The sequence below is a fragment of the Fukomys damarensis genome, unplaced genomic scaffold (genome assembly GCF_012274545.1).
Source record: "Fukomys damarensis isolate Sample0158 unplaced genomic scaffold, DMR_v1.0_HiC HiC_scaffold_2, whole genome shotgun sequence".
Taxonomy (NCBI): Eukaryota; Metazoa; Chordata; class Mammalia; order Rodentia; family Bathyergidae; genus Fukomys; species Fukomys damarensis.
The window spans coordinates 7,552,675-7,570,265 of NW_022900914.1; the positions used below are offsets into that span (position 1 = coordinate 7,552,675).

General features: G+C 52.7%; 1 protein-coding gene across 1 annotated transcript in view; it reads right to left on the bottom strand.

Annotated features, from left to right (window-relative positions):
• Window positions 1–2,591: 2,591 nt before the first annotated feature.
• Hadha (hydroxyacyl-CoA dehydrogenase trifunctional multienzyme complex subunit alpha) overlaps window positions 2,592–17,591 on the bottom strand; it is a 41,978-nt gene continuing 26,978 nt past the window's right edge. Inside the window, exons 11-20 of the mRNA XM_010604837.3 lie at window positions 16,441–16,550; window positions 13,283–13,417; window positions 10,570–10,741; window positions 8,406–8,492; window positions 6,064–6,204; window positions 5,171–5,239; window positions 4,452–4,647; window positions 3,524–3,638; window positions 2,927–3,072; window positions 2,592–2,851 (exon numbers count right to left, since the gene is read on the bottom strand). Coding sequence (XP_010603139.1) covers window positions 2,706–2,851; window positions 2,927–3,072; window positions 3,524–3,638; window positions 4,452–4,647; window positions 5,171–5,239; window positions 6,064–6,204; window positions 8,406–8,492; window positions 10,570–10,741; window positions 13,283–13,417; window positions 16,441–16,550 — 1,317 coding nt within the window. The 3' untranslated portion in view covers window positions 2,592–2,705. The remainder of the gene's footprint in view (window positions 2,852–2,926; window positions 3,073–3,523; window positions 3,639–4,451; window positions 4,648–5,170; window positions 5,240–6,063; window positions 6,205–8,405; window positions 8,493–10,569; window positions 10,742–13,282; window positions 13,418–16,440; window positions 16,551–17,591) is intronic.

Consider the following 17,591-nt stretch of genomic DNA (forward strand, 5'->3'; position numbering starts at 1 on the left):
GTGAGAGAGAGAGAGAGAGAGAGAGAGAGAGAGAGAGAGAGAGAGGAAGTGGCCTTCACAGTGACGGGTCACCTTCCCCTGCCCTGCTGCAGCCCTTCACAGATGCCTTGCAGTTCTCTACCCTGTAGGTTCAGGTTAGAGACACGGGAAGAAAATGGCCCATAATTCAAGCACAGATTCCCAAGTGCCCACTCTCCTTCATGCTCTGTGGGCTTTGCCCTGCAGCTGCCCCAGTTGGGTGCCTCTGCTTCCCTCTGCTCTCCACGGTGCGGGTGCCTGGCCTTGAGCACAGGAGACTCCTGTACAGACCTGTGCTCGGCACCTCCAAGGCTGCACTCAGCCCTGCCTCGTGGGCGGTGACTTAGGGAGAGGCCGGCTTTGCTGCTGATTTCTCTACTTAGGGAGGCAGTGCTCCCTGGCCTCCTCTAGTGCCCCAACTCCTGCCTGGCTGTCTGTCCTGTCCGTGGAACTAAGTCTCGACAGGGAGGCAGCTGGACTTAGGAACGTTACTCCCGAACCCCAGAAACAAATAGGGGTTGATCACCTCTATTGCCACCATCTCTTGCCCCCAGCATTGGCTCTGATGAGCACTGTGACCTTCTGGTTTTCTGTCGCTGGCTTAGGGTACAGTTGGCTTGGGAGATACCACTTTGCTGGATCTCGGTGCTGTGCCATTGACATGCTTCAGAGACCTTTGTGCCTTTCAATTTTTTCTTTTTTTGGTGATACTGGAGATTGAACCCTGGGCTTCAGGCATGCTGGACAAGTGCTCTGCCACTGAACTACATCCCCACCTGGCTCTTTTTAGATTTTTTTATGTTGAGACAGTCTTTCTAAGCTGTCCAGGCTGCTTAAAACTTAGGACCCTCCTCTCTCATCCTCCCAAGGAGCCGAGGCTAGATGTTGCCTCCGTGCCTGGCAAGTGTCCTGTCTTGAGCAGCGTGACCTGCTTGGCATCCAGGGCTCTGAGCTTTGTGTGCACCCCCAGCCCCCAACCAGAGCCACGCTGTTTCTCACGCCCACTGGTGTCAGGGCCCAGAGGGGCAGCCCTCTCCTCTGCCTCACCGAGTCCACTTAGATATTTATTTCCCGTTCTTTCATATGAGTAGCTAAGCGGTGTAGGCGCCCTGTTCTCATCAGGTTGCCCCAGCTCTGAGGGAGGCACGTCAGAGTAGAGCACAGCAACTGTGATGCTGAGATGCTTGATTTTCTCACAGATGGTTTTTTGAATCCTCAAAGGCTGGTGAAATAAACTCTAGACACTGAAGAGTGCAAGTGGAATTCTGGGTGTCAGCTACTTTCTTCTTGTGGAAGCCTGGGAGGACCCGTGGACACTGCATGTCTCTGGATGGGAGGGGCTTTGGAGGGGGTGTGTGGCACAACTGTGTCCCCAAAGGCTGCCCCACTCTTCTATAAGCCCCCCCAGGGCCCTCCACCACTCCTGCTAGAGTTCAGACATACCCGCCGTGTTGCTGAATGGCAGGACCCAGATGGCACAGGTCAGGCATCAGCGAGCACCGCGCACCTTCCTGCCTTGCAGAGTGCCTGAGGCTCCAAGACTCCATTTACCTTTCTGCCTTGCAGAGTGCCCGACACTCAGACCCCCACCCCATTCGACCTTGGGCGTGGTCATGGTGCAGGAAGTGACTTCTCTGTTTTCCCCTGGCTGTTCTGAAAACCCCAACTCAGGATTCTGTGTGAGGGTCTGGTGCCTCGCAAGCAGCTACCGATGTTTAGCAGCATTAGAGCTACACTCCCTGCGTGCGCATCCCTGCGCCTGAGCTGGGACCAGGGCAATGCTTGAGTGGGGTGGAGGCAGCAGTCACTGGGAAGAGTTTAGAATGCAGCGTGTGGCAGGACTAGAACTAGGATTCCACACATACCCAGTGAGCAATGTGGATCCTTCTGCCAGGCCGTTAGGAGCCGAGTGCTGTTTACCTTGTGGGTGCTGCTTACCTTGTGGGTGCTGCTGCTGTCAGGGGAGGGCGCGGGGCGCGCCGGGCTGGCACCCCTTGTGCTGTCTTCACGGTGCCCCTCACCACTGTGCATGCATGCGCCCAGGGAAACGACAGAGCCTCTGCTTTACTCGAGTGTGCACAGGGTACCCCAGGACAATAAACGGGTACGAGCGTCACTGAGGAAATCCAAGTGGGGAAGAAGTACCCGCGGCACCCAGGCACACACCTCAAGTGCCGCTGGGAGGGGCCAAGAGCGTGCAGGCATCAGGTGCAAGTGGCCGTGGGCACACGAGGCCCCGCTTTCTGGCCTGAGTCCCTCTTCTCGGCTGCCCACGACTCTCTCAATGCATTCTTGCTTGTGAGGCACAGGGCTTTATTCCAACTCACTTCCTGAAGGAGGAGCTTAAACCAGAAGGGCAAGGACAGAAGGAAACAGACCCAGCGAGCAGAGGCTGTTTGGTTTTTATTGTTACCCTGGGTGCAATCTGGCTGGGTGCCGGAATGCCCTTGCCACCACTGGCCCCAGCAGGAACAGGGCGCTTCAGGGCTCACCAAAGGAGCACGGTGGGTCCACCTTCCGACGTGAAGTGTAAACCCCGATTCAGTCAGACTCAGGAAGGCACTTTAATGGAGGAGCAGGCCAAGGCAGATGCGGTCTCCTGCTTCCTGACGCTTCACACAGCGCCAGGAACCGAGCAGGGCTGCGGGCGGCGGGTCAGTGCCGGTGGATGGCAGGGTGAGGCCCGCTCACTGGTGGAACTTCTTGCTGGGGCTGTTGGCATGGTCGAGGAGCAGCTGGCAAGGGGCGAATTGTTTTCCGTAGACGGCCTCGTACTTCCGGAGCCGGTCCACTATCTTCTGGGCACCGTACAGATCCACAAAGCGGAAGGGCCCTGAGTGGAAAACAACTTTGGTAAGGAGATGGGAATGGGCGCTAGGCCAAGAGCTAACTCAGCCTGCAGACGCACCTCCGAGACACGGGGGGAAGCCAAGCCCGAAGACGGCTCCGATGTCGCCCTCCTCGGGGGTGGCCAGCACGCCTTCCTGCAGGCACAGGACTGCCTCGTTCACAAATCTTGTCACCACGCGGTACTGGATGTCTTCGTCAGAGGAGCTGCAGACAGGAAGGATGGCCAGCCGTGGACGAACGGGAGGCAGGAGGGGTGCAGGGTGAGGGGCAGGTGGGCACCGGGAGCAGTCAGGGCCACACCCACCGCAGAGGGCTCAGCCCAGGGAACCCTGCACAGTGGGATAATTGGTGTTTTCTGACACCAGCAACAGTCAGGTGCTCAGAAATGACAGTACACCTGGGGGATCAAGGGGCCTGGGCAATCTGCCCAGCTGCTCTCTGGGATGCTGCTGGGACGGCCAGAGCAGCAGGGCCTTCCCTGGGCTTGGCCTCCTCACGGCGATGCCTGCTAGGGTGAGGGCTTGCCCTGGAAAGGCCTGGGCCAGCCTTAGGGCGTTCTCTCTGCTCGGGGCACCAAGAAGAGAATGGACAGAGGCGAGGGAGCTTGGGGCTTCCGGAGGAACATCCATGCCATCCGCCACTCAGACTGACTTACACCTCAGGCTTAGCGGGCAGCTTCAGACTGGCGAAGATACCATCCATGTCAGAGTTCAAATTCTTATCCTTTGAGCCCTCCTGGTAGATGTAAAAGCCCTTCCCAGACTTGCGACCTAAAGAGAGGTGGAGGCCGTGTTACTACCCCCCTCATTCCTGGCCAAGAATCTCCCATCTCTGGGGCCTGCCACGAGGCTCTTGCCTCTTCTCTGCATTCCTGAGCCTGGTCGTCTTGGTCAAACCCAGCAATTCAGTCATTAGTGGAAGACCGGCAAAAGCGGGATGTGGTGGTGCACTCCTACAGTCCCAGCCCTCTGGGAGGCTGAGGCAGCCTGGGCAGCTTAGCAAGACACTGTCTCAAAACAACGACACCACCACCACACACACACTCTGTGCTTTCTGGAGCTTGGAAATCTGTGTCTGGATGGGAAGGCCACTCGAGTGAGTGAGTTTAAATATCCAGATATGGAACACCAGGCCCGAGGAGACCTGTGCCAAGCAGTGACTTTGCTGCTGCTTCGACGGATGTAGAAGAGGATCTGGGCACGGTGTTTGTCCATCTGGCATAACTTATGCCCAGTAGTGACAGAGGGCCCAAAAGCCCAGGCCTTTGCCTTTTGTCTGTAATCCACAGGCCTAATCTAACAGGAGTTTCTCACAGTCTTTTTTTTTTTTTTTTTTGACAGGGTCTCACTATGTAGCCCAGGCTGGTCTTGAACTTAGAGTGATCCTCCTGCCTCAGCCTCCCAAGTGCTGGGATTATAGGTGTCCACCATTACGCCCGGCCACAAAATCATTTTTGAAATGCCCTACCACCAGTCTGTGTTCAGGAATTCTTCCACCCGGGCCTTTGCAGCTCTCCAGTTGCAGGAAGCTGCCCAGAACTTTGTAACTGACATTGCCGTTCAGGTTTCCCTGTGGCTACTCACCCAGGAAGCCCCTGGCCACCATCTGTTTCAGCAGTTCCACGTTTCCACCTCCAAACCGTTCCCCAAAGGCTTTGCCCAGATCTTCTGCCACGTGCTGCGCTACATCCACACCAACTTCATCTGCCAGGGTGGCAGCACCCACGGGAAAGCCAAAGCCTGTGGTCAGGGAATCCAGCTTCTTAGGGCCGACTCCTTCCTGGACAGGGAGCAAAGCAGGGGCCTCAGACCAAGGCCATCTGAGATTCCTTCACCGAAAGGCTCCCCAATCTAGCCCTAGACACAGCCTTGTGCAAAATCCACTTCTCTTCCAGGTGCTGCCTGGCCAGGCCCAGGATGGGCGCTGTTTCTCTGAGGCAAGCACAAGTGGAAATTCTACAACACTTTAAGAGCACGACTGAGGGAGAAGCAGCGGTGAACTCCGGACTGTGTCTGGGTTAAGACCCTGGACGTGAGGACCCCTTTTTCCCGAAGGGATGACCTGGCCAGCCAGGGCAGACCACATGTATCAGCCAGGCAGTGCTGCCCTGGGAGGCCCCGCTCAGAGGGAAGGCAGAGGCAGTGGCACGAGTGTGCCGGGAAGGCTCTGGAGAACCAGAAGCGAAAGGAGCCCATTCAGTGCAGCCTCAGCTCACGGCGCAGCCACCCTCACGGGCACCTGCAGTTTGGAGGACTGGGTGGAGGAGGGGAGAGGTCTCAGGCACCCCCAGAGCATCCCACACCTGCAGGATCCTTATGACTTCAGACATCATGGGCGCGAGGCACCTGGTGGTGTAGAATCCGGGTCCATCCTGCAGGGAGGGAGAGGGAGGGGGAGAGAGAGAGAGAGAGACTGATTCACTGTTCTCGCTGGCTAAGGACGACCTGAAATCAGCCTCCCTTTCCTGTATGTCATTTTTTTGTTTTTGTTTTGGTACTGGGAATCGAACTCAGGACCTTGTGCTGGCAAGGCAGGCAGAGGAACCACTGAACTAAATCCCTGGCCCGCCTGTATGTCATTTTAATTATTATTATTATTTTTTGGTGATAGTGGAGACTGAACCCAGGGATGTACTGAGCTACATCTACAGCTTTTTATTTTTGAGACAGGCTTTCACTGATTTGCCTAGACTGGGTTCAGACTTGTGATCCTCCTACCTTAGCCTCCCAGAGTGCTGGGATTATAGCTCATCTTAAAATCTGAACCAGAAGCTGGGTATTGTGGTGCATTCTGGCACTTGGGAGGCTGAGGCAGGAGGATCACCATGAGTTTGAGGCAAGCCTGGGATACATTATTAGTTCAAGTCCAGCTTAGAATGTATAGCAAGTCTGTCTCAAAAAACCAAAACTCCAAACAAACAAAAAACAGAAATGAAAACCTCCATCCAAATCCTTAACATTAAACCACAGCAGAAGCAATGTCGAGCAGTCTGACAGAGCAGCCTCCTGGAAGCCCGTGAGCTGTGGCATGGCTAGCAGAGCCCAGAGCTCCCACTTCCCCCTTATCTCAGCGACAGAGCCAGTACCCTGTCCCTTGTGGAGACGACCAAGATGACCAGAAGCTGGGACATTTGCCCCAGAACAGGAGGAGTCTTTCTAGAACTATCGGGAACTTGTTGCTGTTGCCAGCTCTTACCTTAACCACAATGATGACCTTGCCCTGTTTGAGGCCAACTGCCACGGCGGAAGCGGTAGTGTCCTGGGTCGTCTTCTCCGTCGTGATGATCTCCAGCAGCTGCATCTTGTCCACGGGAGAGAAGTAGTGCATGCCAATCACCTGGCGAGGGAGCCCAAAGCCAACAGACTTAGGAATGCTGAGGAGGAAACCACACACCTTCCTCTTTTGGTAGGAAAACAGTAGAAGGAGGCGGCCTGGCATGGGGAGACGGCTGAGGTCAAGCGGTTTGGCTGCATGGATTTCTGCTGGAGAGTTTAGCACATCCAGGCAGGCTTACTGGGTCCTTCCTGATGCTTTTAAGGACTCCTGCCCCTACCAACAGTCACTGCCAGAGCCACAGCCACAGGCCACGCTGCATTTACTGGGGAGAATGAAGGAAGGCTCCACTTGGTACTGACGCCGTTGGTTTAGCCGAGTGCCCACTTTTTGGGGGAGAGACAGGCAGAAGTCGCAATACATAGGACTGTCAGGAATGTGTTTGCCTTTGCACAGATGGTCTCCGGGACACTAGATTTAAACAACACTTCTCAATACTCGAATGCACTCAAAACTTGGTGACCAACAGTCCCCTTGTGCAGTGCAGACCACCAGCATCAGCGTCACCTGGGAATGTGAGACCTATGGACCTCAGACCGCCTGCCATCGTGTAATACAGAGCAACCGAATGCTACATACATTTATCAGCCCCAAAGCTTTCCATCTCTAAACTGCTCTGCTTCTGTCTGAAATATTTAGGACCTGATTCACTCGTCCACCCTGGGCAAAAGGACTCAGCCTCACTGGCATACAACCTGTACAGTGAAAGGCATGGATGGATCTTTAAGCATTCTGGGTAGTAGTTTTGACAGTGTGTACACCCCAATCACTACCCCAGGCAAATATGTCTGGATCACTCAGAAAGCTGTGCAAAGCCAACCACTGCCCTGGACTGTCAGGACTTTCCCGCTGAAGGGCCTGTGCCGCAGGAGATGCTGGCAAGACATCTGAGGAGGCTGATCCCCTAGGTGACCCTGTGGCCTTACGTGGAAGGTGAATCATGTAACAAGCAGGTGACAGGTTATATCAGGGGTAGAGAATTCGCCCAGCATGCACACTTCCATGAGTTCAATCTTCAGTGCCACAAAAATGAACAAAAAACCCAAAAACGTTATCTCAGGTACCTGGAGACTTGGCCCGTAAACTGTGTGGCCTGCTGCACTGCACAGAAGGGTACATGCTGCCTCCCCTCCCCATGGGCTCCTGTACTGATTTTAAGTGCTGCAAAGTTGCTCAGTGGTACGACACAGGTCCACACAGTCTGCTCACCGAGTCTGTAAACAGAGGCTGCTTGGTGTCTTCCCTGAGGAGCCGACTACCAGTGTGCCTGCCGGCTACACGTTGGCCTGAGCCTTCTCCTGTCATCCTGAGCCTGTGCCCCCAGGGCCCAGGCCATCTTGGCCCTGCTGGATGGTCCTGCATTAGCAAAGCCCTAGGAGTAGCAAGAAAGGGGCTTTTGTGTTTTTGGTGTGCGGACTTTGTGTTGGCAATCTGGGCTGCTTGACACGTTTCCCGAGGCTTGAACCAAGGGTGGTACACGCATGATTTCCCGAGGTGGCTTGCACAGGAGGGGTGGACGTCCCACGCAGCCTGACAGGACAGTCATGCTGGTACCACCGGTGGTGCAGAGTGGCCCAGCAGCGACACACGTGAATGTGCTGAAGGCCTTTGGCATTTCCTGCCCACCTTTGACTGGTTCCTGGTAGAGGAGGCAACAAGGAATCCTCCAGAGGCCTGAGGTGTTTATGTTGCTTCGAATGACTGCACCTTCCCTTAACACTACGGCTCAACAAAGATAACTTTCTCGGCCTCATCCCGGATACTCACCAAAGCGCTTTATCTGGCCTGCGAGGTCCTGGGTGGTAGCCTAAGAGAAGCCACGGGGGTGGGGGACGGGGACTCACGCGACCCCGCTCACCCGACCCTCTCTGCTCGCACTGGAGTGCTAACCAGACCTGTCCTAAACGGTCACCAGACTGCTCTGAAGCTGACCCATATGCTGGAGCAGCCCTTCTTTACTTAGGACCTATCCTTCAATGCCCGGCTATAGTGTAAGATAGATTTTAACGTCTGAACTTGAAAAATAATACCCGTCAGGGATGCAGATCACCCAGAGAAGTGTTTTCAGTTACTACACTTCTGTGCCCCGCTGCGCTGTCTGGGAGTCACCCCACCCGTGCTGGTCCTTCTGCGCACGCCCCAAGCCTTCCTCAGGCAGCCCCAGCAGGAAAACCGTTCAGGCTTTCTCTCTGCTCAGGGTTTACCTTCTCAGGTCTCTTGCTGACAGCAGCAATTTCCTTGATTGGGAGAGCGGACGTGTTACTGGCAAAGACACAGTGATCTGGAGTCACCTGCAGGGCAGAAGCATCGAAGAGTGCGTCACGTAGCCCGGAAGACGGCGGAGTCCACAGCAAAGCTAGTGAGTGACACCTGGGCCCGGGCCGGCCGCTCACCCCGAGGGCGAGCATCACCTGAGGGCTTCACGTCAGGGAATGCGCTGCCCTTGTCCCGTTTCCATTTGGCCTTGCTCTGGCTATGGTCTCACTGCTCAGATCGTGTGTTTGTGACGCACAGTGAACACTGTATTCACCACAGGGGATCGGCACGTCACGCCCCCGCTCCGATCTTCCTTTCCCTTCTCCCCTCCTACAGTCTAGGTCTCAAATGTGCCCGGATCTCCTGTTCGGAAGGTGATAGGATCACGGGGGCACTGTGCATCAGGCGTTCATGGGTGACTTCAGAAGGTGAGGTGCAGCAGGGGCGTGGCTTGGTGAGAGCCCAGTCACTCTGGGTGCGACCAGAGGGTGTGTCCTTGTCACCGGCTCATTTCTCTCTGGGCTTCCCGGCCGCCGAGATCTGAGATTCCTCGGCCAGGCCAGGCCGCCAGCGTGACGTTTCTGCCTCAGCACTAGCTGACCACGGACTGAAACCACGGAACTCTGAGCCAAAAGAAATCTGTCCTATAGGCTGTGGATGTCAGGTGTTCTGTCCAGCGATGGGAAGTCTAATACATAAGGCCTTTCCTTAATCCCGACCTGCAGACTGTCCCCGCAATGGGGAAATAAACACTGAAAAGATGGCTCTGAATCAAGTTTCTTTCAAGACCCAGCACTGGTGTTAACTCCTGCCCTTGTCTGGAGCTGTCTGTGGTGCCCCACCTCGCATCTGCCTGTTATTTGCTTGCCGTCTGCACTCCGGCCTAGGAGCCACGGTCTTTTCCTCCGCTCTAGTGCACAGGTTTTCTGTCCTGCTCATCTCTCCCTAACCTTTATGTTTCCACTCTACCCACTGTCTTGCCTTGTCTGTAGTCTCTACTTCTTTGGACTCGACTCAATCCCTCTCTCCCTTTTCCTGGACCCCCGGCTTCCCAGCCGCCAACTGTATGGAGCAGGACTCTCCCAAATCCAGAGTTTCCATGTCCCAGTTGGTAAGAGCTTTGTCACCCTGGCTGTGGAGAGCACGCCCCCGCCCCGACCTAGCAGTGTCCTCCAAGACCTGAGTCTCGAAGCTGAAAGACCCTCCGCACAGATGGGAAACAAATGTACCCCGCTCTTCTGAATCTTCTCCCTCAGCTGACTAGAGCGTTACACTTTGGCTTTTGGAACGTGTGTTCCATAATGGACCCGACAGGCTGCTTGCCTTGTTTCTAACCTCCATAGCTTTAGTTTTGTGTGGGGCAGGAACTCTTGCCGCAGGAAGGCAGCTTTGGAGTGCTGCCCGCTTGCTGCCCGGTCAGTGCCGCCTCCCAACGTTGTTCACCCAACAGGGCCCGTCCCCTGTGGTCCTGCCCCAGGCCCGGGTTCCGGCCATCTCTCCTTTCCCGGGCTCTTCTCTGTGCTACCCTCTAAAACACTTGCTCTGTTGACGTCATCCTACCTTGGGAACTGGCATTTGGAAACAGGGCTGGAGCGCATTCCCACGAACAAGACCCCTAATCTGGCCTGGAGAAACCACCTCCCTTTATTTCCCTTGCTGCTTGACCCTAAAGAAGTTTGGTTATGACTTGTGGCCAATCAAAACAAAACCAAAAAACCAAACCAAACCAAACAAAAAAACCTCAAGGGCTGGGGATTTAGCTCAGTGGTTCCACCATTTGCCTCGCAAGCACAAGGACCCCTGTTTGACCCCTGGTACCGAATAACAACAACAACAACAACAACAACAACAAGAAACCCTCAAGACATTGTACTCCATGAGGTCACGCGTATGTGTGGGTGGCAGAGCTGCCGTGAGACCTTTAAAACACAGAGTGTATGGAGCTCAGGGGCGAGCGCCTGCCTAACATGCTTGAGGCCCAGGGCTTGACTCCTAGCAACTCAACCAATTAATAAATCCTTATGTTTGGAAATGAATACAAAGAATCACGACTTCCCGTGGTTCCCTTAAAATACCCCACCTTGGTACCCTCCTCTCAGTCCCCGTGCTTACCGCTTCTACCTCCTTGAGCACTTTGTGCTTGATACTAAGGTCCTCAAAAACCGCTTCAATCACCATGTCAGCCTTTTCAAAATCCTTGTAATCGAGTTGCCCGATCAGTTTGCTGAAGGTGGAGTCCCTTTCAAATGACGTGATAGCTTTCTTCTTCACTTTGTCATTCAATCTAGAAAAGTACGTTTCTAGTCAGAGGTGAAGGAGACGCTCGCCGCCGAACGTCCACAGGCCAGGAGCACTGTGTGTCTCACTGACTACGATGGGACCCCACTGCGAGGGGCCGAGCTGCCCAAAGGGTCCAGGGGCCTGGAGTCAGACAGCTGAGGGAGGGCACTGGCGTTCAGAGACAGGCTGACTCCAGGACTGCAGACAGGTAGTCAATTAGCTATCTGGTAGGCAGTTAGACAGGGCTGCCGCCAGACAGCCAGCACAGCAAGGAGCCAACATGGCGGACAATCAAGACACATTCACTGTGAAAGGAAAGAGACTACCGTACCTTGTGCGTCCCCTGGGATAAATAGTGGTGACTGATATTCTAACTAGGTGTTACCTGGGTGGGGGGCCAGGTGGGAGGCCGAGGTCTTATCTCGACCTTTCCAGGAAACGTCTCTGACCCCCACCCTTACTGCACAACCTTGTAGCTTGCTAAGTGACTTGCTCCCCCATTTGACCCTATTTAATCAGTACTGACTGTACTTGTAATCTTATTGGTTGGTCATGGTTTTGCCCCACCCCATGCCCACCCTGTAATTTTCCATTGGGTCTTACAGTGTTGTCCCACTTTGTACTCGCCTCCCCACATGGCTTTGCTGTATAAAACATCTTAGAGAAGTGGGGTGAGTGGGCAGCCCACTCTCTGGTCCCCCTTCTGTCTCTCTTTGACAGAAGCTTTCTTTCCCTCAATACATTTTTCCTACTCTTAACCTCCTTTTTTCCTAGAATTCATTCTTCGATTTTAGAGAACACAAACTCGCATTTCAGATACCTAGCAGGTTTGGGAGTTACATCTCTTCCCCCCATATCACCAGCACACGCGCTTTCCTCTACAAAATACCTTTAACGCCCAACTTAAATAAACCGTATCCTTACAGAACAGCGCAGTTTGCCATGCACATTAAGTAACTCAGTACCAGGATGGTGAAACAGAAGAAGAGCAGTTCTGCTGATTCTCTCCCTCATGGGGCACGTGTTCTTCCCCTTGCTTCTGTGTCACTCTCTGCTGTTCTCCGCTGCAGTCTTGTAGCAGGCGGAGACTAAGCTGTCTTTCCTATCTCCACCAGCTTCCTGCTCAGCTCCTAGTCGCTCACTGCACTGACCCTATGAAATATTAACCTACGCTTTCTCCTTTCCCCGGGGAGCTGATAGAGTCCCGCTACCCAGACAGTTAAGTGAGTACTTTTTATTGCCAAGGAAAGCAGGCTTTCTTAGATCAATCTGACCACACTTTAACCTGGAGTTTTCCTCTGAAGGAAGCATGAAACTAAACTCTATTCAATAATTCTTTAGCTAAAAGAGTCAAAGAAGTATCCAATTCAGGTCTTAAAAGGATGGGCTTGAATCTCTTGGTTTCTGACAACCATGACAGCAGTCAGCAGACAGATTTGTCAGAGTGCAAAATGATTAGCTGCCCCCCTCCCCTTTTTCTGAGGCAGGGTCTCGCTATGTAGTTCAGGCTGGCCTGGAAGTCACAGCAATCCTCCTGCCTCAGCCTCCTGAGAGCTGGGATTATAGCCATATGCCACCACACCCGGCTAAGGTGCTCCAATTCTAATGCCAAATGAAACCATTTCCAGGAGGAGACAGGAAACACATCCCAGGTCAGCAGTATGGTGAGCGGCAGCTTCCAGAACTTGATGTTACCGAGACAAAAAGGGAAACCTGGACAGAGTATTCAGAAGAGGTCACAGGAGGAGGCTATTCCAGGGCAGCAATTTCACGTGTAACTGCACGGACACTGTTTCAGAGCAACGGTGCTGTCTTATCCAGTGTATGCCAGCTTTGTGGGTTGTGGGGGTCAGACCTTCTACTAGAACTTCTTTTTATCCTGCAGAGATCTGCCGATGCAGCTAAGCCTGCCAGGGCCGGTGAGCAGGGCACGGGTTCCTCTGCAGGCGTGCTCGCGCTACACGATCCACTTAGAGACGGAAAAGCTCACTCAGCTCAGTGTCACAGCAGCCAGCTCATCTATCACGTCTGAGCTGAGGCCGGGCTGCCACCAGGCTGCTGCTCTGTTCCGCTCTGAGAAAATGGCAGAGACACGCCCTGCAAACCCTCAGGTGCTGCAGGCGCTCCAGGAAACCGCTTGCTCTGTCCCTCCAGGCACAAAACACAAGGCCCAGGAGTCCTGATCCAGGCCTGGACCCCGCAGTCACCTCCCAACCCCTCATGCCCAGCCTCAGCCATAGCAGCAGAGAGGGCCCTGCTGGTGCAGGGAGCCACACAGCAAAATCCACAGGCCTGACAATTTCCCATCTGGCACCAAGCTAAAGCAAGTGGCACTTAAAGTATCTACTAAGAAAACAACACCCAGGAGAAACAAAATATCTACTAGAAAAGGTTCCCCTTCTGTGCTCAAAGACTCCAGACTCGTCAGGTTAAAGGTCCCTAACAAAATGAAGTCCAAGAAGGAATTAGCATTTCTAGAAAAAAGAATTTGATGGTAAGAACAGAACAACAGCCCAGCCTTGACCCACCCAGACAGCCGACCTACCCTTTGAACACTTGTTGCTGTCCCCGGCCCAGCCCGGCCACAGTGGCATCCTTAAGCAGAGTCTTCAGCCCCTTGTCCACGGAGACCTGGGCGATACCGGCTCCCATCAACCCTGCACCGAGGATGGCCAGCTGTCTAAAGGAGAAGAGGGGAAAGTCTGGTAAACAACTTCTACTCATTTCCGTAAAAGCGGGGACTGCCCAAGTCACCACCCAATGAACCAGCTGCGAGGCGCTTCAAATAACCACCTCTAGCCACACAAGCCCAGCATTCACTTTTCGGAACTGGGGACTGAGTCTCGGGCATGCGAGGCAAGCGCCCAGCGTGCACAAGACAGTCTCGGCTCGATCACCCCCGCTGGCCTTGAACTCAGGATCTTCCTGCCTCAGCATCCTGAGTAGCTGGGGATACAGGTGTGTACCCCACATGCTTAGCTGACTGATTTTAAAGTTAAATGCAAAGATCCTTTGTTTCTAAAGGAACTGGTCTTCCCATGGAGACGGAACCAGTTTTCAGTTGTGCCTGGAGTTCACAGAAAACAAAGCGAAATCTAAGCTTAAATCAACGTGAGTGTTGTTGTTTTCTAAATCAAAGCTAACTTCCAGACTGACTTCTCTTCTTACTTGTTCAAGATTTGCTAGAGATTTACATCTACAGTCGCCGGTCCTCGATCACCCACATCTGCATTCGTTCACAAGTCTTCCCGCTGGACTCTGCTCCGAGCCGTACCCTCCCTCCAGTGCCTCCACTCAGGCGCACCCCTGCCTTTTCCACCAACTCCTCTGCAACTACTTAGGATTCACACCATGGTATTTTGCAATAGTTTCATCTACACCATTGCTGTCTCATCCAATTCTAAGCTTTCTGAAGACCAGAGATCACATGTGATTGTTCATTAGTTCTCAATAGTTCTGGAACAATGTACCATTTAATAAATAGCTAAAAACAATTTAGAGAATTACTTCCGCCAGCCCTCTGGGAGGCTGAGGCAGGAGGATCACTGCAAGTCTGAGGCCAGCCTGGGATACAGGGTGAGTTCAAGGGCAGCTTGAATACATAGCGAGACCCTGTTTCAAAAGATAATAAAAAGGGCTGGGATGTAGGTGAGACCCAAGGCCCTGGGCTCATCCCCCTGACCCCAATCTTTTGCTTCATAAAAGAAGCCCAAGTTTATAGCAGTGTAGACCTGTAGACCCTATAGAGGGATAAAGCTTTATTCCTAATCATTCTAATTATAATGCTTGAAAATCATACTCAAACCCTAAACAGGCAACCTAATTTCAAGTTCCAGGAGTGTCTCTCAAGGCGGGCTTTGTAGTAACACAAAAGTCTACCAGCTACCTTTTCTTTAATCTTCTCCAAGTTAGGTCAACTTTTCTTCCATCCTGTTTCTCCATTTAGTTCTGAATTTTTTATTTCCGATTTAGAATGATTTTTGTCTTAACTGCAAATGCTTATGCATGCTTTTGGTTCTCGTTTTCTTTTTTCATTTTTCTGGTTTTTTTTTTGGTGCTGGGGATCGGGGATCGAACTTGGGACCTTGCGCTGGTGAGACAGGCGGCATCACCACTGAGCTAAAGCCCCGGCCCCTGTTTTGTTTTGTTTTTTGAGACAGGTTCTCACTGTGTAGTTCAGACTGGCCTGGAGTTCACTGTGGAGCCCAGGCTGGCCTCAAACTTGCAGCGATCCTCCTGCCTCAGCCTTCCAAGTGCTGGGATCATGGGTGTGCACCACCACGCCCAGCCTTCTTTTTTCATCTAATAATTGCTTTAATTGATGTTGCCTCTTTTTTTGTGTATTTGGCACATAATCCCAATTTCTCCAGGTGGTTTTACCCTGCTGCTCTGCTCCATCTTCACATAACAGTGCACCTGTATGCAGTCAGGAGTAGCAGGCTAATGTGGAAAACTAGGTTTCTTCATCCGAGAGTTCCCTCTGCTGCTGCAAAGTGACGGAACCAACAACCCTCCTTTGTGCACATGGAGGGATGGGAGAGAGAGGATGAGGTGGGATGGAGTTCACGGGTCTTAGGCTTCGAAATTTTGCAATACTTTTAACATTCTTATCTCTTGCTTCCTTTCTTTCTGGTCACAATAAAGTCCCTAGGGTTCTCTGACTTCTGCTTCTGCTCTGCACAGAGAACGGGGCTTTTGTTTCCCATGTTAATCTGTTTGATCTTTGGACAAAGTGGGAAGAGATGTAAATTTAAGTGGCCACCATTATGTCACCCTGCCATCAATGCAAGGGAGGGCCATTGTCAGGGCCACAGACCCCAGCTGGGCCTCTCTGGGAGCAGGGCGTGGTGTGGGGGCAGAGTTCAGGCTATCTTTCGGACTACACAGAAGTCAGCCCTCCTGGCTACCACCTCCTCTGTCTCCCCGCCTTCTCGCGCGACTAATCTATCCTGGGTTGTGATCTCACCGAAAGTGTGAGGACCGGAGGGCAATCACGCTAGGTGCTTCTCTTCAGTCCCTCACCAATAACTCAGCTAACGCAGGGCTTTTCAACTCCAGCACGACTGGCATTTTGGACTCAACGTTTGCTGTGGGGCTGTCTTGCGCATTGCAGGCTCGGCAGCATCCCTGGCCACTCACTGCCCTGCTGGTGATACCCAAAAGTGTTCTCACTCAGATGTCCCCCAGAGGTGGCCAAACTGCCCAAGCTGAGAAGCACTGAGCTCGAAGGAGAGCTGCAGTGCTGTGAGGCAACAACACCAGGAAAGGCTTCTGACACGACAGGCCAAGAAGTCTCCACTGCGCGGGCTGTAGGCTGGAAAAGGCACAATCACACGAGGCTTTCTGGGTTTAATGAGGAAGAGTGGGTTCCCAGAGATGGCGTCCTAGGTGAGAGAGAGGGGACCACTGAACAGTGCAGATGCATGTGGGTCCTTCAGGAAGAAGGACCTAACCTGGCTTCTAGAGGACAGTGGGATGTGACAGGAGAGCTCTACGGGAGTCGTATGCGGGAGCCAGAGAAAACTCTGGGAGACAGAACTTTCAAAACTAAAATGTTCCTGGTAGGAAGAAGGCCTCCACTGTGCTCAGGACACAAGAGATTGAGGGAAGACCAAGTTAATATACTGGTATGACTCCGGTGGTCGCTCCTCAAAGCCCTGCACACAATGAAACTCAAGGGATTCCTACACAAGTTTAACTTACTTAACTTCGTTCTGCGGAGTTCCAAATTTATTTTTCTTGCACAGGACTTGGCCATGATACAGTCCGATCAAGGCTTTTGATTCTTTGGTCATGGCAAGCTCTCCAAATTTCTGAAAAGTAAAGGTAGAACTTCACAGTCAATATGGCACGCACGTTATTGTGTTTTTATCTTAAGACAAAAGATGTTAACTATGAGTTTTTTTTCTAAACCAAAACCCCAGTATGCAGGTCTAATGGCAATGTTGGCACTTTGTGATAAATTAAGTGGGTTTGGGTTGTTTGGGCACTGGTCTCTGAGAGGTCTGCCATCACTGGTCTAGGTGATGGGGATTCCTTTGGTTCATCTTCCTCTGGAGCAGGGGCAAAGCACACAATGCCTCGGAGGTCCCCAGGGTCTCAGCAGCTGCGGCAATCGTCTCCTGCTGATGCATGGTCTCCTTTCTTCATGACTGCTTTGAAAAAAGGCTTCATGTGTATGCAACCAAGCTCTTGAATGCTTTACAGCAGAGGAGCGGGAACTTGTCATTGGACTGGAGGCTTGGCCGAAGTGGGCCTTTATAATTGTCTCCAACTACCCTCCCGGGTTAGGGACTGGAAAGAAGAGGCGCAGAGATATTCTGGGACTGTGCTCCAAGCCATCCTGCTGCATTGTCAGAAACAGAACGTGAACCCAGGAAGACTCTTAACGCCAGCTGTTTGTTCACTGGAGCAGTCTACTCACGGGATACCTATCACCACTTTAAAAAGTATCCTAATGCTCTCGGAGAATGAGACTCAACCTAGTGTTTCTTTACTGCAAAGGCTTTCTTCATCCTTAAAATAGGAGCCCAGGATTTAGCTCAGTGGTTCTGCTGCCTGCTTTGCAAGCTTAAGGTCCTGAGTTTGATCCCCGGTACAAAAACAACAAAACAAAACAACAAAAAAGTGGCTACTCCATCCTTAAAATAGGAAAACCAATACCTATTTTATGGTGGTGTTGTGGGTTTCAAATGAGACCACCACTAAGAAATTCCGGGCATGGAGGCACATGCCTATAATCCTGGCGCTCGGCAGGTCTGCCCTGAGTTTGAGGCCAGCCTGGGCTACACAGTGAGTTCGAGATCAGTCGGAACTACATAGTAAGACCCTGTCTCAAAAAACCAAAACAAAAC